Consider the following 27,519-nt stretch of genomic DNA (forward strand, 5'->3'; position numbering starts at 1 on the left):
AGCAGTAAAGAAGTTGTTACCAGAAACTGTGACAAAGTGTTTCGAAAAAGTAGGATTTTCTACGGTAGAAGTTACTCCTAGTGTAGAAAATGAGAATGACCAGAAGGACTTACAACATTGCATGAATGAAGCTGCTTTCAGTAACTGCAATGCTGAGGACTACATCAACATAGACAAAGATGTGCAAACAGAACCAGACACAATGGATATCAATGTATTAGTTGAGAATTTAGAGAAAATCGAAAAGGAAGAGAGGAGGAAGAGGAAAATAACATTGTGATAGAAGAAAAGTGTAGAGTGAAGACTTATCAGGATGCTGCCAACAGTTTAAAGGAACTGCAGGAGTTTGCGTGCAATGGAATGATTCAGATGTGCTTACTCCAATTTCTAAAGCTAAAGTGTTTGTGGAAAGTCAGGCAGCCAAGAGAGTAAACTGCGTGCAAAGAAACTCTGCCGGAGTTCTGGTAAAATTATAAAAAGTGAGTACTGAAATTTTTTCCTGTTCAGTGTAATGTTTGCATGTGTTCAATGATTATAGTGTGAATAAATTAATGAGCATGTCGTTTTGTTTTGTCTCAAATATGTTTATGTCCTGGTTTAGTTATTATAGTATACCTTGATTAAACGGAAACCTGGCTTAAGCGGGAATTTTTTCTGGTCCCTTGAGATTCCGTTTAAGACAGGTTTTACTGTACTTGTAGCAAAGTACCATCATCACAAACTTTTAGATCTTATTAGTATTCATAAATATTTAAATATAATCGGTTGCATGTTGCAAGAAAGTTTCACCAAGCAAGATGGTATAATGGTAACATTCTAGACTTGAATTTTGGATGTGCTCAGTTTGAATCTCGGCTGCTACACCAGCTGTGCCAACTGAGGTGTTCTGCAGCTTCAATCAGTTCCTCTAGGCAAATGTCATTAAGCCATTACCATTATTTCTGAAACCTTTCCCAATCTAAAGAGTTCTATCTTCTGGCTAATAACGCTGTGTAGTCCATTGAAATTCAACAGATGACTCCACCTTCAGGGTTGAAAAATAAACCAAGCAAAAAACCAGTGCGAAAGCAAGTAGCAAGCACAGCACTATGTTCCTCCAAAATGTCACTTGACTTTCAATGGACTACAAGGTGTAATATCGCAGAAGATAAAATTTCATAACCACTGTTGTAGGAATCTCAAGTTGGACTTCCAAATTCATCTTTCATCAGTCACCTTACCATTCACCTGAAAATGACAACACATAAAACTCCATGATTTTAGTCCACAAGTGAACTATGCCGACTGAGTGACTGCTGCTTGTTGGCGAAGTTTAGTGCCAACTTTTGTGGATAGAGGGTGTCGTGTGGTCAGCATAACGAATCCCCATGGCCGTTAATTTCGATTTTCTAGACCGGAGCCGCTATTTCCTTGAAATAGCTCCTCAATTATCATCACGAGGCTGAGTGGACCCTGTTCCAGACCCAGTACTTCTCTGAAAAAAATCTGATAGTGCCAGGAATCGAACCCAGACCTCTCGATCTGTAAGCAGGAACGCTGACCGCTACACCCCAGAGGCGGTCAATGACAACACATTAATAAACAAAATTTTATAATTTTATTAACAGCATGAACATTCTAAGAAAAAATATATAAATGATGCTGCCACTTACCTGTCTGTTATCAGTTATCATTTTCATAATCCTTTCAGTCATGAAGAATACCCAGATACCTGCCCACATCATCAACGACCGATTTAAGTAATGGTGGTATATGTCCGAGTTCATGAGACCAAATGCCTGAAAAAAATCTTTTCATTAATAATACACTGAATGATATATGAATATATGAACTAGCAATATGTACAATTTAATTCCATGATTCTTTTGAAAAATTGAATTACAGAATTACTGCAAATCAAATATGTTAGACAAAAATTTCTGGTTATTTCATCACTAATACTTTCTTCACTCACTTCATTTTGTCAGGAAAAAAAATTCGTCTTTTCATGCTATCCTGACATTTTAGGGATACACTAGGGGTGGACACATAGCTTTCTTCTCCAGTATAGTATGGCCTTGTGAGTATGAAAGTTACTTCAAAACTGTAGGGAAATGTGGCTTTTACCTCAATAAACAGTACATAGAGGTAACTTGCTAGAAAAACGTCCAACTTCATAAATGTACAAAGAAAAATAAGTAATCCTCTTTCCATTTTTGTGTGAAGGCACCATGTTGCAATGAACTGGTTTGTTGAAATTTCAGGGAACTTGGCCAATTCCTCTTAGTCTGGCCTGAAAGGTAACACTGCAGATAAATATGGGTGGTAAATATGGGGACAGAATTGTATAGTAAGGTGCCAAACAAAATAAAAAAAAAACTCAGTGGGTTTTTCAGCTTTTAAAAAAAGACTTAAAATCCTTTTTTACCGAAACATTCTTTTTATATGATAAATGAATTTGTTAGTTTTAATAAAAAAGTGGATGGTGCAAGTACTTATGTTTGGATGTCGTAGCCATTCATGAGCTGTATATTGTAGTTTTGTGTATTTTTTGGAATGTTGTATTTATATATTGCTTATGATTGTGACAAATGTTGGTAGTATGCTTGTGACTTTGTAGATTTGTTTTGTTAACTTGTACTGCTGAATGACTTGCCCAAGTGTTACTATGTAGCAAAATGGATGAAAATAAAATACAATACGCTACAATACTGAAGCAACAGAGAAAATCCAGATAATACAAAACCTACACACAATGCTGAAATTAGATAAATGTTCTTGGTCACTCTTCACTGTCTCTTTACTTCCCTTCAGAAGGAAACTGAGAAAACTGGTCTTGAAAAGCAACCTAAGTTTGTGTGAGATTTGAGATTTGATGTTCAGAGGTCTGGTAGAAATTTACCAACGTTTCGGAGGAATGTAGTGACTCCATCTTTAGTGTTGAAGAGTATGCCCAGCAAGCAGTAAAAAAGAAACAACTAAACAATGAATTTTACCATGCTCACATACATACACAAATTGTCAAGTATGAATTACCTACTAAACAGGTTACACACCTATCCAGTAAGGAAACAAGCAACAGAAACAGAATTAAACACCATTAAAAAGATTCTACATAACAACCAATATAGTAACATTCAAATAAAAAAATTCTGTCCCATAAAAACAAAAGATATGTACTGACATGAATCACAATACTTCATTCAGTGTGGTCAAAAGGCTGTGACAGTCAGCCAAGGAAAGGAGTAGACCCTGTATAAAAATTGATGGTTTTATAGCCCAAACTTCTTCTATCACCTCTGGGCATGTAAGACAATGGCTGTTGCCACAGCAATGACCAAGAGAAAAAAGTTACCTAAACAGGCATTTTCAGACAACTGAAGACAGGAGAAAAGACTGTTTGAAAAAGACACCACCTCTTGGCTATAAAATGGAAATAAATATGGGAAGTTCGCATTTTGAGTACTGCACACAATGATGAGAAGGTTCAGGCACTGGCATCTAGGACACAGGACCAAATAGAAAGCCTACCGTAGTTATGGACTGCAACAGATACAGTATTGATGTCAACAAATCTAATAAAATATTGGCATATTAACTGGCTCAGAGAAAATTAGTAAATTGGCGGAAGAAAGTTTTCTTCCACCTCTTAGATCTGTACGATGGGGTACCCAAAAGAAACCGAACTAATTTTTTTGTGGGCAGAGCTTTTGTAGTACCGCGTTTTGCCGCTATGAGCACATAGAGCTAACATTCCTGAGTCGACAAGCCGACTATCGTTGCTTCAGAAGGTAAGGACTAGTTTTGGCAGAGTTTATAGTGACAACTGTTTTGTGTGATCGTCGTTTTTGCAATGGCCCAAACACATGAAAATGTTGAAAAAATTCGTGAAATCATCAAGGAAGATCGACGATGGACCATTGAAGAAATTGTGGAGCTATCGGGAGTGACTTGGAGCTCAGTTCAGCGAATTTTGACAGAAGATTTGGGAATGAAAAGGGTGGCTGCGAAATTNATAAAAGACTAGACAAGTGTATTACTGTAAGTGGAGAGTACTTAGAAGGGGATTGAAGGTTTGTGCTTAAAATTTGAATAAATAAGTTTTAAAAAAAATAAGTTCGGTTTCTTTTGGGTACCCCCTCGTATGTGGTACATGCCTACATATTGAATGACAGAAAGGTCAGAAAAAACCTCACTACACCTGTTCTGTGAGACAGTTGCTAAGACCTACTAAGTGATGTAGGGCATGAAATTCAGGGACAAGCCCAGAAGCAGGAAGACTTACTTGAAGAGATCATGTACCGTGTATAATTCCAGCAACACATACCTAACTAAACTAACTCCATGAAGCTGAGCCCTACTTGAGAAGCCACCAATTGTGCAGTTACTCAAGAATTTCCCAACATTTTATGGAACCAAAAGGTTCATTACCGTTTTCACAAGAGCCCTCCACTGATCCCTAACCTTAGCCAAGTCAATCCAATGATAGAGTGGGTAATGTTCAGTCTAATGTGACATACAAGTTCACAACACTTCAATCCTCGTTCATCTAACATGTTTCGATTCAAAAGAATCATCTACAGAGGTGCACCACTACGATAAGGAAACACTGTCACAGAAGATATTTTAAACAATATGCATTTAAGCTATGAGCAATGCTCACTATATAAATTTTGATATTATCGTGATTGGTATTGATGTTTGTCTTGGGCACTCACAATGGCTCTTCTTGAAGTGTAGATTTACTTATGATGACGTTTCTTTTAAGTGTAACTGCTGGTTATTCTGACTGGGGTTTTTGCACTGCACACAATATGAAGTTCACTTTTCCATACAGTTGTCTCCCAATGCGTTTAAAATTGTATTAAAATTTCTATGTAAAAATTAGTTATTATGTTAAAATATCTTGAGTCGACATTGGGTCTTGTTGTTTTCCTCCTGATGGTGGGAGATGTCGTTTATTTCTCTTGATTTTATGTTCTTATTATTAGTAGTGTAGTTTACGTGCGTGCTGTGTCATTTGTATAAACGACATTTATCGTGCAATGCACGACGGAGCTTGTGCAGTATCTGGACATAACGAGCAGCATTGATGGTTTGCCCTGGTTCCAGGAATTCGGCCAGAATAAATTCCTCTGCATCCCCGAAGACTGTGCCCATCACCTTCACAGCTGATGGCACTGTCTTCGCCTTTCTTTTTGGATGGAGAATGCAAATGGTGCCATTTCAACCTCTGCCGTTTCGTTTCAGGCTCAAAATGGTGAAACCAACTTTCATCACCTGTCACAATACAGAGCAGAGATATCGTGTCGATATCTCTGCAGCAATTCCGAGGTGATGGCTTTTCGCTAACCTTTGTGGTCTTTGGTCAATAACCGCGGGACCCAACGAGCACAAACTTTCCTATGGCCCAAGCTTTCAATCATCTCCTGTACTGCACTGTGCCCTATTCCAAGTTTTCAGGCTATTGTGTCCACAGTCACACGCCTGTCATCTTGAACGATCTCATCCACTCTTTCCTTGTTGCGTTCAGTTGAGGCTGTTCGAGGACGACCGCTCCGAGGCTCACCTTTGATGCTGGTGTTCCCATCTTTAAAACGTTTCACCCATCTTCGAACACTGCTAGCACCCATGCACACACTTCCGTAAGCACACTGAAGTCTCTGGTGAATTTCTGCAGCAGGGATTTCCTCTTTCACAAGAAATTCGATGACAGCACACTGGCAAAACAACATAACGTTGTTGGCCATTTTGTTAGGAGTGATACTGGTCATGTGATGCAAGCTATTGACGTCACAAGACACTCAAGGTTAACACAACAGATCGTTCCACCTACCACCGCACCCTCTTTCATCTGCTGTTCCCAGGTTGCATGCAAAAAAAAAGTTGTTCATAACTTTCGGTACAACCTACGTACTTGTTTGGGGGGTATCTGTATATGTAAGCAGCCTGTACATATATCATCATAAGAAAATCTAATATACATAAGTACATATACTTAATAACCTAATAACAAGTTTAATAACAACACACTCACAAGCTTGTCCTTATAATAATTAAAAAAACATTACAGATCACTCCAAATAAACAATCTGTTGAAGCTCAACAAGACGATGGTAAGGTCAAGACCACACAACCTAACTTATGTGAGAAGATCCTGATACGCAGGCGCTCCACACTATAGTCACTTCTACCACCAGAAAACCATGTCAACTAGTAGCGGTCACAAAGTTTTAAAGAAATTTAACATTAAGTATTTGAGTTCCATTTCAGTACAATTTTAATTTTTATGTTTTAATCTTTAGTCTCTAATTTTTAAATTTTATTATCTGAGTATTTTAAAAATTTAACTGAAAGACTAAATTTATGCATTTAAAAACACTCAAGTGCACAATAAGGATCCTTATTGAAGAATTACATGCAAACTGTTAGATGCAACTCAACAAATGAGTCTGGTATCATTGTACACCTGATGATGACCCAGTATAAGGGTAGAAACATGTAGCATCAATAAAAACAAATGTTAATACGATAGTGTCTACTTTGTTTTAAATACAGAATATTGTTGTGTAGACTGCATACCTTTGTGTACATTTTATGTACCTTGTTTATAACACACAACAGGATGCATCCTATTAAGAGGAAAAGATACAAAGAACCTTCTGACTTCTGAACCTTCTGTATCGCCAGAAGTGTGACATGGGGCTCTGTTTAGATAAATATCACTAAAAAATAAATCACTGTAAGTGATTCTGTCAGTAATCTTATTTCACCTGATGAAGAGGCAACTGTGTTTACAGTACATAAGTTATTTTATCTTCACTTGTGGACGTTATTCTGCTGTATCAGCCTCAAAATTTATAATTGCAGAATCTCCTAACAACTAATTATAAGTAGTCTATTTTTTTGCAGGATGCTTGGAAAAGGTTTACACTCATATTCTTATCAATACAAATTTCTTGCTTTTACATAAAAAACTATGCAAGTTATTAATTTCTTTAACTTTACTCACAGAGGATTTAATGACTTAAATACCTATTTCAAATGTTACTCACCTGTGGGATCAGATGAAAGAGCGAACTTGCTGCAAGAGAGCCAACAGCAAGGCCAATCAGAGCAGTAAGCAGCTGCTTGTAGAAGACCTTATCCATGAGAGGCAATACACTGACACCCAGCAGAGAGCACAGACTGATTATTGTAACGAAGAGGAAACCCAGTCCCCACACTGGGAACAAAAGACAGATCATGTGTTACAACCTTTATTAAGGGTTGGTAAATATCATAAACCGGTCACGGTAGCCGAGCGGTCTAAGGCATGTACTGTCTTTGCTCGCTTGGAAACCGGGATCATGGGTTCGAATTCCACTCAGGGCATGGATGTTTAGTTTGTGTGTGTGCGTTTTACTGTGTTTGTGTACAGGTAGAGGCCTTGCAACGAGCTGATCACCCACCCAAGGAGTCCTACCGAATGTGTAAGATCTAGAAAAATGGAAGTGAATGGAGAAGTTCATGGAGGTAGGCCTAGGCCCACTGGGCCTGTAGTACCAAGAAAAAAAAAATTTCATAAATCATCTTACGGGTTTCCACCATCATCTCTACCATTTCCAGTTTTGAACAGCCAGTGCTTAAAAACACTTTCCCAACAAAGTTTACTTTATGATATATTCCAGTCATTTTATGTGTTTTCAAGATTCAGATTTTGATGACCTGAAAATATTTAAAAAATGACCTATAAAATGACCGAAAAAATCCAGAAAAATGACCTAAAATATGACCCAAAAATGTCATATGCAGGGTCCATATTTTGATGACCTGAAAATATTTAAAAAATGACCTATAAAATGACCGAAAAAATCCTGAAAAATGACGTAAAGGAGAAGGAGAAAGAACACTTTACTTCCATATTATTCATATTTCAGAAAACATATGAAGAAAAATTGCCTAAAATGGCCAAAAATGACAAGAAATATCCTTAAAAGTCCAAAAATTTACCATAAAATTACCCCCAAAATGAAAAAAATGACCTTAAACCTAAAAATGTCCAAAAATGACAAAAAAATACCTATAAAATTTAAATTTCTGTAACCAGCAGCTCATATCCAAGATTTATATATTTAAGAGCATCGCATAGGATACAAGGAAAAAAAAGATGACATGTCATCAAAATCCAGGCCCTGTATATATTCCTGATTATCATGATGATAAGTGATACTGTAATAACCAGTCCAAGAATTCTAGTGTGGACCTATACACCAGTAACCAGTTGCTATGAAAATAAAGGAGGTTTACTGTTGTTTCCATTACTGATTCTTGGTTCATTTACTTTTTATCCCAGTATAAGCTAAAAGTATGGTAAGATAGCTGTGAATGATGAATGAAGAAGGATCTGGAATGAAGCAGTCATCATCTGTTTGAGGTGCTATCCCGATATTTTACCAGTGTGACTGAGGATAACCAAAAAATAAAAGTAAGGATAGAAGATGTGTGGGTTGAGATTCAAATCTAGAATTTCTAACATACAAAGCAACAATTCTAACCACTATACCACAGTGTTTGGTCAAATCATGCTAAATGAAGCAATTCTGTGTAAAATGTTACATAATCTTAAGACTGTTCTTATTGGATAGGCCACTATATAGGAGGCCACACCTGTTGCTGATTACACTACCTACAATCACAAGTGTTTAGTTAACAAGTCTGTTTGTTTCACTATCACTCTGAACATACAATTATTACTTTTTGTAGCACATGTATTATATTTCAATATGTGAAGGGGAGAGATATTCAACATGCTTGATACTATTTGGAAAAGAGGGATGGTTAAATCTTTTGTTGCATATCCTTTAAATGAGCTATAATCTTCATTGTTACTCTGAAAAAATACGTGAGCCAGCCATGTGTTAGCCTGTAGTCATCTGTCTTGACAGAATTCATATATAAACGTGAATATTTCATTCCTATCAATGAAAATATATTGTCATGTGTAGGGGGGTACGCGTGATGAAAATACTGGGTCCTAGATCAGATAATTGGATTTATCCACATTTCGGCTACAAGTTCTCTTAATCATACTAGGATTCTCTTTCCTCACTAGTCGTCTCCTGGCAATTGATCTCAACACAGAAACTAGCACGTCAGATCAATATAAAGTCTTCTTGTTATTTCATCAATCACTCTGTACTCATTTGTCCTAAACTGTACTAAACTAATCTTCGGCCACGCCATAGCTCAAGTGGTTAGTCGCTGGCCCAGGTTCAATTCCAGGTCTGGTCAAGTGGGATTTGTGGTGGACAAAGTGATGCTGGGGCGGGTTTTCTCCGAGTACTTCGGTTTCCCCAGCCAATCTTCATTCCACCAAATTCTCCATCATCATAATCACCTGGGGCAGCTACAATAGGCCAATCAGTGGCTGCTGTGCCTAGTGGACCCAGTTGGACTCCACCCCCACTAAGTGAATTTAAAAAAAACTAATCTTCACAATTCACTAAGGATATGCTCCATTCTTGTCCTGGTACTCTCAACTGCAAACTAATCTAAGCTACAAAAGGTCCTCATTACATAGGTTCGGCATAGATCACACAGAAAACACAAGTCACGTGATTGCAACCCAGAAAGTTCATCAGCACACTATCTGCTGCCTAGCAACGAGCTATAACATTCGTTCACTAAGACACAGTTTCAATTGTTGCATGGTGGAACATGTATACAGAGCCGTTGCCTAGCAATACTTTGAGCAAATCCATTACAATATTTTGTATCAAGTAGAATAATTTCTTGTACTTCTCCTTTCCATGACTGTCTCAAAATAAAATAAAATAAAATAAAATAAACTTGTTAAATCAGAGCAGCTCCATCCAAACACTGGAAGGGTTACAAATGATCTCGTAATTAAGGGAACAGCATGAATACCCACAAACACTGAAGTGACGGAAAAGATTGTGGTCTTCTGGGTTGTGACACCATGCAGTCTTGCAGACCAATACTGATATTTTGGAAGCTGGAAGCAGCATGTTTTTTGGAAACATCAGTATCTGCCTAAAGGACTGCATGCTGTCACAAGCCATATGACCACAATCTCAGAGCATGAATACATGCATATTTGCACAAACACACAATGCACACTAAGCTGTGGTCCACTAAATTCATATGAGATATGATTATTAGAGGTGGAAGATATTCTCAACAATGGTGCCAACTGTCCTTCAGTAAATTAAAATTACCTTACAATGTAAATATAGGGGCACATGGTAGCATAGTTCGTTGAGGCACTGTGCTACAAGCTGGAAGATTGTGGGTTCAATTCTTGATCAGGCCATTGTTTTTTTTTTCAATTTACCTAATCCTTCCAGCCACAACAATGCCATGGAGTTGACTCAGCCTCTAACAGAAATGAGTACCAGGAATCTTCCTGGGGGGGTAAAGGGTGGCCTGCACAGAAGGCTGACAACCTTACTGCCATCTGTGAGCTGACTGTCTAGAAAATGTGGAAGCCTTGATGTCTCACAACCCTAGTGCCTTCGTGGACTTTTACAGGGATAACTTTTTTTTACAATGTAAATATGCAAAAATAAATTAATTCAATTGCTTCACACACATAATTTTAACATTCAGAATGCTGTACATATATACAAATATAAGAAGTGTAATTATCAGATACAACAGTCAGCTTTCACGGATATACAACACCCCCCCTCCCTAACATAACTTCGCCTTTCCTTCCCTTCATGGACATTACAAATGTTGTCAACAATGTTATAAAAAGTTAAAGTTGTCCTTGTGCTTAACAAATTAAGCACTACGCCATGAAGGCGTGTTGATTATATTTGTTTTAGATTTCAGCATCTCCTATGGTACTTCTCTTATGTCTCACAACACAAATAATTGTTATCTGGAGGCTATTCTAGATGTGCTCTCTTAGTTATATGACATTTTACAGCTAACGTGGCAAAAAACAATGGAGCATTACACATTAATCATCCTCTGAATGACAAGTTTAATTTAGAGAATAAATGCCTTATTGATTAACATGTTTCCATAATCTTCCCAAATCTTCATTGATGAAAACCACAAATACTCAGCTAGAACTAACAAGAGATTGCAGGAAAATTTAATTATGTGAATAGTAACAATCTTCCTTTCCAGTTCTTCATCAGTCATCCTACGATATGACGATACAAAATCTAGATATTGATGGTATCATAAAGTAAACCATCAAAAGATGTTCACATTAGAATTTGTTGGTTGCTTTTAAGAAAGAAATCTTGTTAATAACATGGAAGGAGTTAGTGAATAACGAGAACTACTAATACAGTTTCCAGAATGCAAGAAGATATTGTGCATGCATATGTAATACATGTGTGTTCGTGTGCAAATGCAACAGAGCATGAATACAAAAACATCTGAGAGTAAGTGAATATATTGTCATGTGTATGAGTAACTATAGAAGGGGTTTTGATTGGTGGAAAAGAAGAATCCTCTCACAAGCCACACAGAATCAACCAATGGACTACAAGCAGCCTTCATGCTACCAGTTAGACAGCCCTGATTCAAGAAAAGAAGACTATAATCATTAATTTTATTCATGCTGTGGCATGCCGCCGCAAAGGCCAGACTGTAGACGCCCATTGCTGGTCAATGGCTAGTAATTCCTAGGCAATGAAACATAAACAGACCATTGCCTAGGGAAGTGCTTAAGCAACAGAGACCGAATTGTTGAGTTCCCAAACAATGAACAGATCTCGCTAACAAAAAGTCTAGCTAATAGACCAGGACCATTCAGATTCAACGAGCGATAAGGGAAGAACCGAGAACAAAGGCTCCACCGAGCATAGCGGCGGAAGGGTATAGCCACTGAAGTGGGAACGTGAGAGGCGTTACTGAGAGTGATTATATTTGTAAGTGTAAACAAATAACTGTCCAATAAACATTTGTTTAATCCGAACCCATCGTTTCTTGTCGCGTTACCCAAGAAACACACAACAATACTTAATGAGAACACCTTCAGTGTGAAGGAAACGAAAGCTCCATAGACAAGAATGTTCCGAGTGCCAGTAGTTAAATATTAACCACTTTTGGTATTGTATAAAAATAAATAATACCTTCAGTTTCAGATGGCTTAGTTTTCAAGTCAGCATTGTCTGGACCAAGTTGTTCTCTGCTGCAGACTTGACTCTCTAAGTGTTCCAAGATCACAGGACAGGCAAGTTCAAATGAAGTAATGTTCAGTTTCCCATCTTTTATATTCAGCTTCCTAAACAGGTCTACTGCTGACAGACATGTCTAAAGAAAAAACAAAGAGAAACATTCATTTCATAAATAAAAATGAAATTATAAACACAATCTAATGAACTGCTGAATGTGTTAGTTACATTCCTGTAAAATATTGCATTCACCATAACATAAAATTTAAAAATTAACAGGGAAATGCCAGGAGAGCACCCCAAATTGGTCATGACTGCTTCCTTCCAAATCTTTCCAATTCATCATTTGTCAATCATTTTACCTTTCAGGAACATCATATAATCTAGATACTGTCAATGTTGTAAACCAGACCACTTAGAAGTGAGAGAATTTGGAACAGGTGCACTTCATAATGTAACTAAGTATATAAAATTTCCATTTGGTATTCCTTACAATTAATTAAGCTTCTTTTGTGCCATGTTTATAACATTCTTGGAAAATTAGTAATGTTTTCAATATCAAAAAATTTTGTACCAGTACCTACTGTACATTCCGAATGATACTACACAACAGACAAAAACAAATGGCTTTTGTTCGGACAGATATATTGCAGAAAATATATCTGAATTCTGAGTTTCCAAATCTTCAAATCTGATGAACTTGGATCAATATACACTACCTGTCAGTTTGTACCTTTACAACTTTTCAGTATAAATCCAGTATCAAGCAAATTAGACTCAAATACTAATGAATAACCAGAACACATTTTAGTCTGCATATCACAATTAACTCCATGTAGCTATTGTATATTAAACTGAGCAAAGAACATATATAGCAGTTAGGTGAAATATGCTATAGCCTAAAACAAATCAAGACCCCTACAGTTTATATGATCCTCAACCAATACATCTTGTACTAAATACAGTGTCACAACATGTATGAACCTGCTACGTGCAAGTTTCTAAACAATTATACTGCTCCAAAGTTTTCCATATATCTGCCATCTTTACAATTAACCCTCTCTTGATAACAGTGAGCATGCCTGTAACCTCAGATTTTACATTATTGTTCAAGTTTTTAAATGATTATACTGCTCCAGAGTTGTACATATATCTGCCATCTTTACAATTAAACTCTTGATCATATTCAGCAAGCCTGTAAACTCAGATATTACATTATTACTTCACACAAATACATAATTATCTTACATTATTTCACTTTAATATTAAGTTAGGTACTGAAGCCAGCTTGTGGAAGGAACACTGTTCCCATATCAGTGACTGAAATATTAACGAGCTGATTAATTATCCAATAGATGTCACTAGCATATTCACAAAAAAATAAATTTTGAATGGCAAAGCAGAGAATTAAAACTTGATTTTCAAGTATGTAGGCTGAGAGAGGGTTAATTAAAAATGTTCACTGTCAGTTATTCACTTTAATCACATCAATGCTGAGGTTATAAAGTGTAAAACAATTTATATAATATACATATTATTAATGAAAAATGATTTTACATCTGTATCAGTGTGTTGTACAGCCACTTCTCAATTTATGTGGTAGTTGCTTTCTTGAAAATTGGAGTGTAAATTAAAAACAAGTAAATCAATTATAATTTTTCCCTAATAAGTAAATGTTATGGGTTTGGGGTAATGTTGTCTCAGTACTCATTTGAAGATCTTTTCCTTTCAGTGTTTTTATTTTAAACTGTGCTTTGACTATTTTACTTGTTACTGATTACAAATAAAGATATATATAAAAACATATATCAAATAAAAAAACAAGCTTTAAATTAAACATTTTGCTAACACTAAGTTGAACCCTGCCTGAGGTGGACTGATTCTGGTGGTGGTGGTGGTAGTGGAAGTTACTGGGGAAGGGGGTCATCTGAGTCAGATTACGATGGAGAGAAGATGTGAAGTTGCCTCCTCACTTAAGGGCAGCTGTTTGACTTTGGAGATGCAGCAGGTAGTGTGTCTGCCAAGCTGTTTAATGCTTTCCTTTCCAGATCATGTAATTAAAAAAAAAGAAGCATAAATTAAAAAATGATGCTCATATGACAATTGCATAATTACAGAATTGTGTAAATAAAATCTGAGTTAAGTCAAGAAGTGGCTGTACTGAAAAATTATATATCTGTATGGTGAACCATGACAAATGCAATCGAGTGTCATTTAACTATGTGTTTCTTTTGTAATACAAAGTGCCAAATAACAGAATTTACATTGTTCATATGGCTGCAGTCTTCATTAGATGCGCAGTTTCTTCGCACAGAATTGGCAGTGTCTACATTATTACTGTCAGATGAACAATTGTGAATTCGGTCAAGGATATGTTGCATCTGCTCAATGGTTATAATCCCCGTAGAATCAGAATACTTTTGAATAAGGAGGGTGATAGATTCTGTTCCACCTGCTGCTGAACAAATTCCCAGTTGCCAACCCCAGTGGATGACCATGATAGTGAATAACCAGGAAGCCATCTATAAAAAAATGAAGAAAACAACTATATAATAACATAAGAACTAAGCCAGTAAATAAAGAAAGTAAATGCACTCATATTTTATATTCATAATATTGTAATGTGTTTGGAGTAGATACTTCCATGGCAACGCAATAAGAGTGGGCCACTGTGTAGACAATGCCAAAACAACAAACGCGTCCCTCCCCCCCGAGATGAACAACAGAATGCCGTTGAGTACCAACGGATGAGACGAAACACGTTACCGCCATAATCTATAGAGATCGTTCCCGAAGCAACGGATTGCCAAAGAAGTGAGATCAAACCTTGGTGAATGGTGTCTCGTATCCGGCCCGCAGAACACCTACATAAGCCAAGAGCGACAGAGCTACAACAGCACAGAGCTAATTAGACATCCTACGACAACAGTTGAGATCTAGCCTTTATAGAGCAAAGTTGGAACCCGTCCTTTATACAGCACAGTTGGAACCCATCCTTCATACAGCACAGTTGGAACCCAGTCGAGACGTTGCAGAAGCCATGTGATACCACAAGCGATAATACTTGTATGGTGTATAAGTGTGAGTGTCCAATAAAGATTCGCTGAATCCGAGACCCATGTGAATTTATTTGTCGCGTGACATACCCAACACGTGACAATATGTTCATAATAACCATAAGGTTATTATTTAACAATACTTTATCAGTTACAGTGAATCTCAGATGAGACCGATGTGTTCCTGACTAGAAAATTGAAAGGCATTTTGTAGAAAGCAGCTGTAACCTATTTAAAGTTATTACACCAATGTTTCCTTTGAGGGACCGAAATGGAAAAACAAACAAACAAACAAACAAACCCCAGAAAAAATCCAGTTATGAAAGCTAGTTCCTTAACCAAGATTCAAACTGGGTACCTTCAAAATAAAATTCACACCATTTACACTGCTGTAAGTTCTTTTCTTGTGCTCTCTCTTTTTGTTTAAGACATTTCTACAAATTAAAATACTTTATTAAAACTAATACAGTTACATGCAATGAAATAAAATAAAATAACTATAAAAATAAACAATGTTAACAACTATATACAGTAATTAGAATAAACAAAATATAATTGAAATAATTTCTTCATGATTTTCAATGGATTTGAGTTATTTATATGTTCCTTCTTGCCTTCTTGAATGTGACATTATGATTGAGTTTTTCTCTTTAGAGCATGTTGTGTATTTCTTATCCTGTGGAAGTTTGTTTTTGCATTATTCTTCTTCCTGGTTTCAGTGTGTCCACATTGAAACCATGCCTTCAAATAACCCACAAACCCACTTTCCACGAAGTTTTTCCACAAAATATTTGCATGGATTTCTTGTTTCTATCATTCAAGTTAGGCTTCATTTTAATGCTCCAACGATACTGGATAGGCTGCATAACGATATTCAATTTCTCCCCCCCCCCTTCTCTGCCACACTCCGTCTTGGATAGGAGAAAAATATTTGTTACTTCCGAAGTCAGTATCTGAGGTGCACTCTAATTAAAGAAAATTATGGCCCACAGCCATTCCTGAGACTATAAAAAGGTACATCTAGGTTCAAAACTACTCACTGGCATTTACTAAGAAACTGCAGAGAAGAAAAAAGGGCCAGATGACACTAGCAAAGACTAACAACCCATAAACAAGAAAATGTCACCTTACATTTGAAGAGAATTTTCCAGATTCTCTTTAAAAATTACATGAGTACAGGCCAGAAAGTTTTTTTGGCATACTTCATATAATTTGTATGAGGGAGAGTCAGTAAATAGGTCCAAAATGGAAGTAAAACAGCTGTAATGGAAGTAATAGGAATTCTATGAGTATCACTATGTAGGAGCACATTGCAGCTTCATGACATCATGACAGTCTAGGTAGCTGACGCGCATGCGCATGTTCAGGAGCTAGTTTCAGTTGTCAAAATGACGAATGTGCTTGAGGTGTATCCTACCGAAGAACAAAAATGAAGACTGTGCTTGAGGAGTATATTACCGAAGAGCAGAGTTCTGTTGTGCATTCTTTATGGGAAAATGGACTCACTGCAAAGGATATTCATAAATAAATGTTTCCTGCTTTTGGTGGGAAGTGTTTGTTGCGTAAAGCGGTTCACAATTAGGCCGAGAAGTTATCCCAAAGACGTTCAAAAGTCACAGATGATGCCCGACCGCGTCGCCCTGTTGACATCACGAAAGAAGCAACTGTGCAGTGGGTGGAAGAGTCGATTAAAGCTGACAGGAGGATAATGATAACAGCGTAGCAACTACACTAGGATGTTCCCATGGTTTAGCATACGGGATAACGCATGATCATTTGAAGTTTCGGAAAGTGTGCACATGATTAGTGCCCAGAGAACTGAAGAATATATGTCCTTGAAAGATCTCTTACAGTATGCAGATGAAGGAGAAGATACGCTTAAAGGGATTTTTATTCGTACTCAGGATGAATCATGGGTGCATCACACCAACCAGAATCAAAGCGAGCTTCAATGCAATGGAAACATCCCAGTTCATCTTCAACCTAAGAGTTTAGGGCTACGCCATCAGCTGGGAAGGCTATGGTTACCGTTTTTCTTTTTTATTCTCAGGGAGTACTGTTAACCCATTTTCAGAATCGTGGTGAAAATATGATTTCTGCAACGTACTGTGAAGTTCTGTTGAAGCTGCGGGATGTAACTCGCAGAAAACGTCTAGGCCAATTAGCACGAGGGGTACTGCTTCATCATGACAATGTCAGACCCTGTATTGCCCGAGCAACCCAGGAGAGAATTCAAGAATTACAGTGGGAACTTCTTGAACATCCGCCTTAGAGCACGGACTTGGCCACTACAGACTTCCTTCTCTTTAGTCCGTAAAAAGAAACACCTTGGTGGCAAACGTTTCGCTGACGAAGAGGTCGAAACGGAGGCGTGGAAGTGGCTGAGGCAACAGTCAAAAGACTTCAATGCTGAGGATTTCGACGTACTGGTAATGCGATGAGACAACAGTACCAATGTTGGCGGAGGATATGTCGAGAAATGTTTTTCCCAGGTTCGAATATCACAAGTTTAACGTTTTATATTCATTTGTGACCTATTTACCTATTTACCGACCCTCCCTCGTAGATCAAACACCAAACAGTGACTCTGCATGTAGGCGTACAAGGACAATTCATTAATCATGGTTGATGATGTTCTATGTTGTTTCGCGCCAACTGGTGATCACTACTTGCACGAGCCATTACAACATGGCGATTCAACTGGAGCAGTGGTCGAACGAAGTTAGTGGTTATTTCCTGGCTGTACATCGGCGGCAGAAATTCATCTCCAGTTAATTAGATGCATGTTCTCGATCGCGACAGTTTCGTGACGCAAGAATGAGTATGCATAAACATGATGGAAACGGAAGGTTTAATTAAGACTGCAACCATTGACATTAGTGGACAGATGAATCCTTGACAAGAGGATAACTGCGCAAGAACTGGAAAATGATGAAGAGTTCATATGAAACGGCGGGTAACATCAAGAATTAAAGTTTCACAAAGTGTGTGTGTGAATGTTGCGTCTGCAGAATACTAAGTGAAGTCCAAGGCATGGGAGGATACCTTGCCTATCGATTCTTCAACGATGTGACGCTGACCGACGAGAGTTTCTCGAACCGTTTCTCAGAGTTGAGAGAACGTACGTTCACCATCAAATTCCCAAGACAAGGTATGAACACATGAAATTGAAACACCATACTCTCGATAAATGAATTTAGAGATTCATAAGTCTGCTGTAAAAAGTAGTGGGACTGCAGTGTGGTGTTGGTCATAAACATTACAGGAAGAATAGCTGATCCGCAAGAACAATATAAAAACCGCATAGAAAACGTTGATTTAAACGTCCCATTACTTCACCCCACTGTCTGCGACCTTATTATGCCATTGCAACTCATCGAATACATAACCACATATTTGTAGTTTGAAAATATAAAAAACGCGATCACACATCAACATGATTTAACACTTCAATTACACTCTCATACCACAAGCACAAACTGATATGAACCATCCTTATTCAAGATCGCGAATGACGCCGAAACAAAAGGGTTAACATAACTTGGCTGGAACTTCAAGTATCAGTCGCTCGTCGAGAATCGTACTTATTATTCCTGGGCATTCTTAATTGGTAAAGACCTGATAAATAGTCTCCTGAAGTACTGCCATAATTATGTATAAGCCTTGTAAACGTATTTCAGAAAGTCTTTCTTATTTACTTATCTGTAAAACAACTAGACGTACGGTAACTGCAGGCCTTAGGTAATAACTTCAAATATGAAACTATGGACGAAAAAGCCTGCGTCAACGTGTAAATAACCATGATCCCCTCCCCGTTAAGGCGTGTTTTCAAGAATGCTGCATGTGTGGCGAATCAAAATCCTTGATTAAGACCACCCTTTCAAATGAATTGGTTACGGTGACACTACCCTGAGGCTACTGAGGCCACATGGCCATGACTTCACTTCACTCCGCCTTGGACTTCGCGTCGTGGGCTTTCGTGACAGAAGCCTGTGGAAAACAGCATTTTTTATGCTGAAGATTCGGAATTACATGACATAATGCTTAGCAGCATTCGAAAAGAACGGTATTGCCGTTGGAGATCTGTAATGTTATGAAACATATACAGAGCACATGTGAAAATACTTTAGAACATACAGGGCCTTACTTACTTACTTAGTCATGGAGCTGAGCCCTTCTGGAGGAGCCGCCAATTCTGCAGCTACTCAAGAATTTCCCAGCATTTTATGAAACCCGAAGGTTCATTAGCGTGTTCAAAAGAGCCCTCCACTGGTCCCTATCCTGAGCCAGACCAATCCAATCAATACCATCCCATCATATTTCTCTATGATCCATTTTAGTATTGTTCACCCACCCACGCCTTGGTCTTCCCAGTGGTCTCTTTCTCTTTCCATCGGGCTTTCCCACCAACATCCTATATGCATTCCTCTTCTCCATCATTTGTGCTACCTGCCCTGCCCACCTCATACTACTTGATGTCATCATTCTAATTATACTTGGAGAAGAATACAAGTTATGAAGCTCCTCATTATGCAGTTTTCTCCAACCTCCGGTCACTTCATCCCTCTTCGGTCCAGATATTCTCCTCAATACCCTGTTCTCAAACACCCTCAGACTATGTTCCTCCCTTAATGTCAGAGACCAAGTATCACACCCATACAGAACCACAGGCAAAATATACTATACAGGACCTACATGTTTCATATTCCTGGCACTTTTAAACACGATGGTCTTGGATCATCCAAACGCTGCGAACCGGATCTGACTGACGCATGAAGCAGCGTCACTTTTCTGTATTCTGTGTAGGTACTGACCTTGCGATGGGTCGATCCCCGTCCAAATAATCGCACTAAATGTCTACAAGAGTTTCATGCATTCAAAATTCTGAATCGGAAAGGGCCGGGTTGGGGGGGTGACTAGGTTATAATCATTCTGTAACTGAACCCTGAACAGACCCCTTCTACTGTAGCGAATTCCATGCATTATACTTATTTATGCTTAGCTTCTCACTAGTGGTGTCCACGCTATAGTTCTGACCGGGCAAAAACTCCTAACAAAATTCAGCCATTTCTAAGGGTAGCTTTTGCAGTTCTGTCACCAACAATCGAGAGAGCTTTATAACACAAACCAGAGAAGAAGAAAAAAGACGAAATTACGAATTTACGACCGCCCGGCATTCACCTGTTCAGCATAACTTAACTGCAACGAGCTGCGACCACGAGACGAGTGCTGGTAGGGTCTGCTGAGAGCGAGACTGAGTTCAGCTCCATCTGTTTTCCACCGGGACATACTGAAATGAATTAAACTATGTGTTGCCCCATCACTTCTGTTGCGCTGACCACGCGACATCCTCTATCCGCTAAAGTTGGCACTAACTTCGCCGACAAGCGGCGGTCGCTCGGTCGGTATAGTTCGTTTGCGGACTGCACGCCACGGAGTTTTTTTTGTTGTTGCCCCCATCACTAAGTTCAGAATCGTTTGTCTTCCCGCGTATCCAAAAACGTAAATATTAAAATACACAAAACAGTAATTTCACCTGTTATTTTGTACGAGTGAAACAGTTCTCACGTTAAGGACAGGACATACAGACTGGGAATATTCTGGATGCGAATACTCAGTAGAATATAATGATCTAAGAGGAAGTTTCGTTTGTATTATTCGCCATATATTACGATGACCAAATAACAATGAAGTGAGTGGGACATGAAGCACGCATGACATAAGATATGCATATACAATTTTAGTCGTAAAACCTGACATAATATTAAACAGGATGTGACAACATGGATTGAATTCATCTGACTCACAATATGGACTGCACGTCTTTCGAAATGTCTAAGGACAGCAAGCAAACAGAGTGGTATGTAGTATGACGAATTAAAAGCGTAAATCACAATGCACCGACTGTTCGGTATACACTCTCTTACTCCCTTCGCGTTCCGTGACATGCAATACCAAGTTCATATACTACTTTTGCAATGAAGAGAGAAATAGTGAGTACTGCATGAAGAGGACAGAGGGAGTTTGAGAACAGGGTGTTGAGGAGGGACCGAAGAGAGATGAAGTGACAGGAGGTTGGAGAAAACTGCATAATAAGGAGCTTCATAACTTGTACTCTTCTCTAAGTAGTATAATCAGAAAAGGGCCGCACCACAGCTCAAGCGGTTAGTCGCTGGCTTCCCATCGCGGCGGCCCGAGTTCGATCCCGGGTCTGGTCAAGTGGGATTTGTGGTGGACAAAGTGGCTCTGGGGCAGGTTTTCTCCGAGTATTTCGGTTTCCCCTGCCAATCTTCATTCCACCAACTGCTCCACAATCACCCTCATCTATCATCTGGGGCTGGTACAATAGGCCAGAAGTGGCCGCAGTAAAAGGGACTTAGTCCCACCCCACTACCAATAAGAAAAATAAGTATAATCAGAATGCTCAAGTCAAGGAGGATGAGATGGGCAGGGCATGTAGCACGAATGGGGGAGAAGAGGAATGCTTATAGGATATTGGTGGGAAAGCCAGAAGGAGAGAGACCACTGGGAAGACCAAGGCGTAGGTGGGTGGACAATATTAAAAGGTATCTTAGACAGAAAGGATGGCATGGTATGGATTGGATTAATCTGGCTCAGGATAGGGACAAGTGCAGGGCTCTTGTAAACATGGTAATGAACCTTCCGGTTCCATAAAATGCTGAGAAATTCTTGAATAGCTGCAGATTTGGCCTCTCCTCAAGAAGGGCTCAGCTCCATAAGTATTTTTTAATGCTAGTGGGGTGGGACTAAGTCCCTTCTACTGCGGCCACTTCTGGCCTATTGTACCAGCCCCAGATGATAGGTGAAGGTGATTGTGGAGCAATTGGTGGAATGACGATTTGGCAGGGGAAACCGAAGTACTCGGAGAAAACTTGCCCCAGCGCCACTTTGCCCACTACAAATCCCACTTGACCAGACCCGGGATCGAACCCAGGCCGCCGCGGTGGGAAGCCAGCGACTAACCGCTTGAGCTATGGCGCGGCCTTAGCTCCATAAGTAAATAAGTAGTTGCATGAAGAGGGGGTTCCCCAGCCGGTAAGAAACGATCAACATTACCGTGTGTCCGAGAATGCAGCTGCGGGTTAACTTCGGTTTCCACAAAATGAGAGAATTTCTTCGCCAACTCAACGACTATTGCCTTTTCAAGACCCTACTTCGAGAAGTTAATTACTATAACCAATTTCCACGACCTCTTTAGCCCAGTTTGTTTCCTTATCCAAGGTTTCCTAACAGCAACAGAAGGTAACTTTGATTCCCTTGACACTAGATATTTCTTTCTAGGATTATGTCAATGCCATTTTCATTGCTGTAAGATTGTTTTAAAATCTGTTCTTACTTCACACAACCATTTCTCTTTCTAAAATATACCAGAATAAAAACATCCAATGCGCATTACCGTTTTCTCGTCTTTTATTGAACGATTTTAACAAGAATTAAATATTTCGAAGAAGTAAAAGATGCAAAGAGAGAATCTTACACTTTTCTACTGGATATGAGCATTAGTTACGCTGCGAGCATAACTTATGTGTCTGGCTATATAACAGCATAAAGTTCTTGTTTGTACTTTCAGGCTGCGACATAAATATTATATTATTTTTACTGATATGATGTTGGAAACTGTCAATTGTTTGAGCTATATTTGATTTAACGGCTTTGCGGGAGCAAGCACTACTCCTGTGTTCAGTTGATTGGTTGTCATGCTGAATCAACCAATGTCACATATTTTCAAAGAATCGTGCGACACAAATTGAAGTAACAGCTGTCTTTGTTACCGAGTAAGCAGGTAGCCTTAGTGCAATGTGATCACTCATTGGAGTTTACAGGAAGCACAGAGACCTCCACTGGTGCGGATTGTGAACACAGCAGTCTTCCTCATTTCCTGCCGCTCGCTCTACCATTTCCTCAACGGTACAATCACTCATGGAGTTGAGCCCTTCTTGAAACTACTCAAGAACTTCCCAACATTTTATGGAACCCCAAGGGGCATTACCGTGTTCACAAGAGCCCTCCAGCGGTCCTTATCCTGAGGCACATCAATCCAATCCACACCATCCCATCCTATTTCTCTGAAATCCATCCTAATATTGTCCACCCAATTACGCTTTGGTCTTCCCAGTGGTTTCCTCCCTTCCGACTTTCCCACCAATATCCTATAAGCATTTTTTCTCTTCCCCATTCGTGCTACATGCCCTGCTCACCTCATCCTCCTTGACTTGATCATTCTAATTATACTTGGACAAGAGTACAATTTATGAAGCTCCTCATTATGCAGTTTTCTCCAACCTCCTATCACTTCATCCCTCTTCTGTCCCAATATTCTCCTCAAGACCCTGTTCTCAAACACCCTCAGTCTATGTTCCTCCCTTAATGTCAGAGACCAAGTTTCACACCCATACAGAACCACAGGCAAAATTATAGTTTTGTATATTCTAATTTTTATGTTTTTGGACAGCAGACGAGAAGACAAAAGGTTCTGGACTAAATGGTAGCAAGCATTACCCGAGTTCAGTCTCCTCTTAATTTCCTCCTGAATCAGGTTTTGATTTGTTATCGTCGTTCCCAAATATCTGAACTGTGCCACCTATTCCGGCGTACAATCACCAATACAAAAAGAGCCAAGTACTTCCAGAGTTGATACAGCATCGATAAATAACGTATACGTAACTGGCATAAATTAATATCGACGATAAAATATTTAGCTAGTTGTGCAGTTGCTGAAGTACAGATTTCAGGTTCTGGATCGCCTTTCGTGTGAAGGGTGAAGGAAAGAAATTTATCATTTGAAATAGCTTTGGGTCTCTATGGGTATAATCCAGTACATCTGAATCCTTTCAGAGCACTGACAACTGTTGCACTTTTAACCTATAACGTAGAAGACAGCTTTCCGAAGTTGCATTTGTTGGTGGTACATGAGGATAATTACGCAAGTATGTCGTGGCTTCCTGAAGAAAATCAGAACTGAATGTTTTGTATATGACCGCCTCTGTGGTCTAGTGATCAGAGTTCCTGGCTACAGATCCAGAGGTCCCGGTTCGATTCCCGGCGCTACCAGATTTTCTGAGAAGTAGTGGGCTTGGAATGAGGCCCACTCAGCCTCGTGAGGATAATTGAGGAGCTACTTGAATGGGAAAGAAGCTGCTCCGGTCTAGAAAACCGAGATTAACAGCCATGGGGATCCGTTGCGCTGACCACGCGACACCCTCCATCCGCTAAAGTTGGCACTAACTTCGCCGACAAGCGGCGGTCGCTCGGTCGGTATAGTTCGCTTGCGCACTAAAAACCACGGGTTTTTTTTATGGTTTATTTATAGAACCATCATGAGATTTTAGGATAGGTGCGATAGGCGATAAGAAGCAAAACATTTCCGACAGTAATTCAAAGCTTCCAGACAGTAATAACACGTGCGTGTATGTCCACCTAATACATGTAGGCGCTTCTGAAAAGTGCAGTGGTTTTTAAAATTCTACAACAATCATAGAAACACAGCCTCACTAATGTAACAACTGACCAAGCCGGTAAATTCTGCTTATGCGACTCCGTAATCTTTAAGCATTCGAATATGACTATAGCAGGAAAATGCACACTAGTAGCACTACAGCAACCGACAACTCTCCCCGCTTTGTACATTGATTATCTTCACAAGTTATTTTATAATGCTTCCTCTACGGAGAACGACTTTTTTTGTGGCTGCTGTTGGTCGTATGTCCAGTTTCATATGTAGTGAACAAATTTCCAGGATTTTCTTGAATTCCTAATTCTTCTGTAATTTCCTTGACTAGTTAGTTAGTTAGTTATTGGAGAGGGTGGGTTTCCCCATGCACTTATACCTGTCTTGGTCCATTGTGTTTCCCTCTATGATATTCTACCAGTCTCTATATCCTACCGGTACTGGTGCTTACCATCAGTCCCGCCCAGCCAGCGAGATCGCTCTCTACTAGCTGAGTGGTATCTATAATGCTTCCCACATCTACCAGAGGTATTAGAGACTATTGTTGGGCGGGAAACGTCCGCAATTTGGCTCAGTGGCCTCCTTTGGAGATATGAGGTTCTTTTGCGTGCCGTAAAGCTACGAAACGGGACCCACGGCTTAAAGTCCCTCCCGAAGGACTTGTTCCCTGAATTTTTCCGTCCTTAAAAATTCGACGACCTCCGCCGGGTATTTGAACCCGCGTACTACGAGTCATGAGGTGGGAACATTACCTCTAGACTAAGGAGGCCGCTATTTCCTTGACTAAGTCAAAGTACTCTTCTGCAGTATTCCTAACTATACTCCCTGCCATCGCCTTTGATAACCCTTCTGGCTTTCTGAGAGAAAAACTAATATTCCTCTTTAAGATCTAATGAACCGGTCCTTCCAGGACTCTTTGTTTTTTAATTTCCACGACCATTAAGGGAGGAACACAGACTAAGGTGTTTGAGAACAGGGTTTTGAGGAGAATATTTGGACCGAAGAGAGATGAAGTGACAGGAGGTTGGAGAAAACTACACAATGAGGAGCTTCATAACTTGTACTCTTCTCCAAGTGTAATTAGAATCATCAAGTCAAGGAGGATGAGATGGGCAGGGTATGTAGCACGAATAGGTGAGGAGAAATGCATATGAGATACTGGTGTGAAAGCCAGAAAGGAGACCACTGGGAAGACCAATCCGTAGGTGGGTGGACAATATTAGGATGGATTTAATAGAGATAGAATGGGATGGTATGGATTGGATTGATGTGGCTCAGGATAGGGACCGCTGGGGGGCTCTTGCGAACACGGTAATGAACCTTCGGGTTCCATAAAATACTGGAAAGTTCTTGAGTAGCTGCACAATTTGCAGCTTCTCAAGAAGGGCTCAGCTCCATGTGAGTGACATTCCAGAGGTTCGGTTTCTGCAAAGATGAATGCTACCCTAAGAACTTAATATGCAATGCAACCAAACCCTATTTTAGCCAAGCCCTTCAATCTATCACATGAGTCCTTTATTCTGTTTGACTGAAAACTTTTTGGTGACCAGGTCTTGAATTCTGCTTTTCTCAAACGTTATCATTCTGGAATTTTTGTCTCACTCAAGCGGCTTCAACGTGTTTTTGAAAAGTGGTGCTTGTAATTTTGAACGACCTTAACACACCCCGAATACTGGAATTTCCTCTCATTATCGCTGTTAACAGGTCTCTTCATTACATCTTCGGTTCACAGATTGTATGTGACCTTCCTTTTGTACGTTCTGACCATCTGAAATAGAAGATACCGGTCACCAAACATAGTTCCTGACAGGTGACCGGACTAGCTCCTCCTCAATGACCACAACTGCCCCTTTCTCTCTGCTTCAATACAGCAGCTGTGGTGCTACAAACCGACTCAACAGAATGTGCAAGCTTTCTCGTGCAATTCACATGTAACGGTTTGTATGCAGTAAAATGATAATGATTTAAGCATTTCAGAATAATATATAGCTTACTTCGCAGTTCATTTAACTTACCCAGATGCAGAATGAAGGCTGAAACCACATACCTTCAAATGCATAATTATCTTTAAAACATAAACTCGGAAATTTCAAGAAATAATGTGTAAGTTTGATTTGTTTCATTCTGGTCAGTCACTCTAACAAAGGTTAAACGGTTCCGTCCAGTGTGACTAGCATAGATCTTTCTTGTTTCAATCCTCCATCCCTTACATGTTTCGGTCTTTACAGACCATCGTCAGAGGGACATCAATACAATCGGAAGTCACTATTACAATACGTGTTTGAATGCCAAGATATATACATACAGTACTGACAAACTACAGTGGGTATGAAATGTAATGTTTTAACAACTACAGCGGCTTTCTTAATATGTTGAAATATTTACAATTAGTATGTTAAAATTTTTGTTGAAAATCGTAAACCAAGTTGGTGCATGTACTTTTTATTATTTCTTCCCTTGAAGGAGGCCAAACGGGTACCGCCTTGTAGTATTACTAGTCACACCGGACGGAACTGTTTAACCTCTTATGAAAATAATGTATAGTATAGAACAAGGGGTTAGAAACTACGGCCCGCGAAAGAATTGTGCAGAAATGCGCCAATTGAACTAATTTTCCAGTGAGTATAGGTAAATGTGATTCCGAGCTTATTGACCTGACATATTATACTGCAGTTTGATAGCTTAGCTGTGGAAGGGTTCTTTCATGCTTCTTTCAGCTCAAGAATGAAATTGATGTATTTCTTACCGAGAAAAACCATCACGAACCACTTTTATCAGATACCAAGTGACTTTGGAAATTAGCAGTTTTGCTGATCTGGTGAACCATATGAACCATTTGAATTTAAAGTTGCAGGGTGAAAATAACTTAATCTGT

At 39.1% G+C, this 27,519-nt stretch overlaps 1 protein-coding gene across 7 annotated transcripts in view; it reads right to left on the bottom strand.

Annotated features, from left to right (window-relative positions):
- LOC111870505 (zinc transporter ZIP14) overlaps positions 1–27,519 on the bottom strand; it is a 78,022-nt gene that overhangs the window by 16,354 nt on the left and 34,149 nt on the right. For all 7 annotated transcript variants that reach the window (XR_004513677.1, XM_023862851.2, XM_023862849.2 and 4 more), the window contains 4 exons: positions 14,384–14,641; positions 12,078–12,258; positions 7,035–7,204; positions 1,653–1,778 (listed from right to left, as the gene is read on the bottom strand). Coding sequence is in view for 6 of the 7 variants with exons in the window: in XM_023862851.2 (XP_023718619.1) it covers positions 1,653–1,778; positions 7,035–7,204; positions 12,078–12,258; positions 14,384–14,641 (735 nt within the window). In the remaining variant the exon portion in view is untranslated. The remainder of the gene's footprint in view (positions 1–1,652; positions 1,779–7,034; positions 7,205–12,077; positions 12,259–14,383; positions 14,642–27,519) is intronic.

This window comes from Cryptotermes secundus, unplaced genomic scaffold (genome assembly GCF_002891405.2).
Source record: "Cryptotermes secundus unplaced genomic scaffold, Csec_1.0 scaffold51, whole genome shotgun sequence".
In the NCBI taxonomy this organism is placed as follows: Eukaryota; Metazoa; Arthropoda; class Insecta; order Blattodea; family Kalotermitidae; genus Cryptotermes; species Cryptotermes secundus.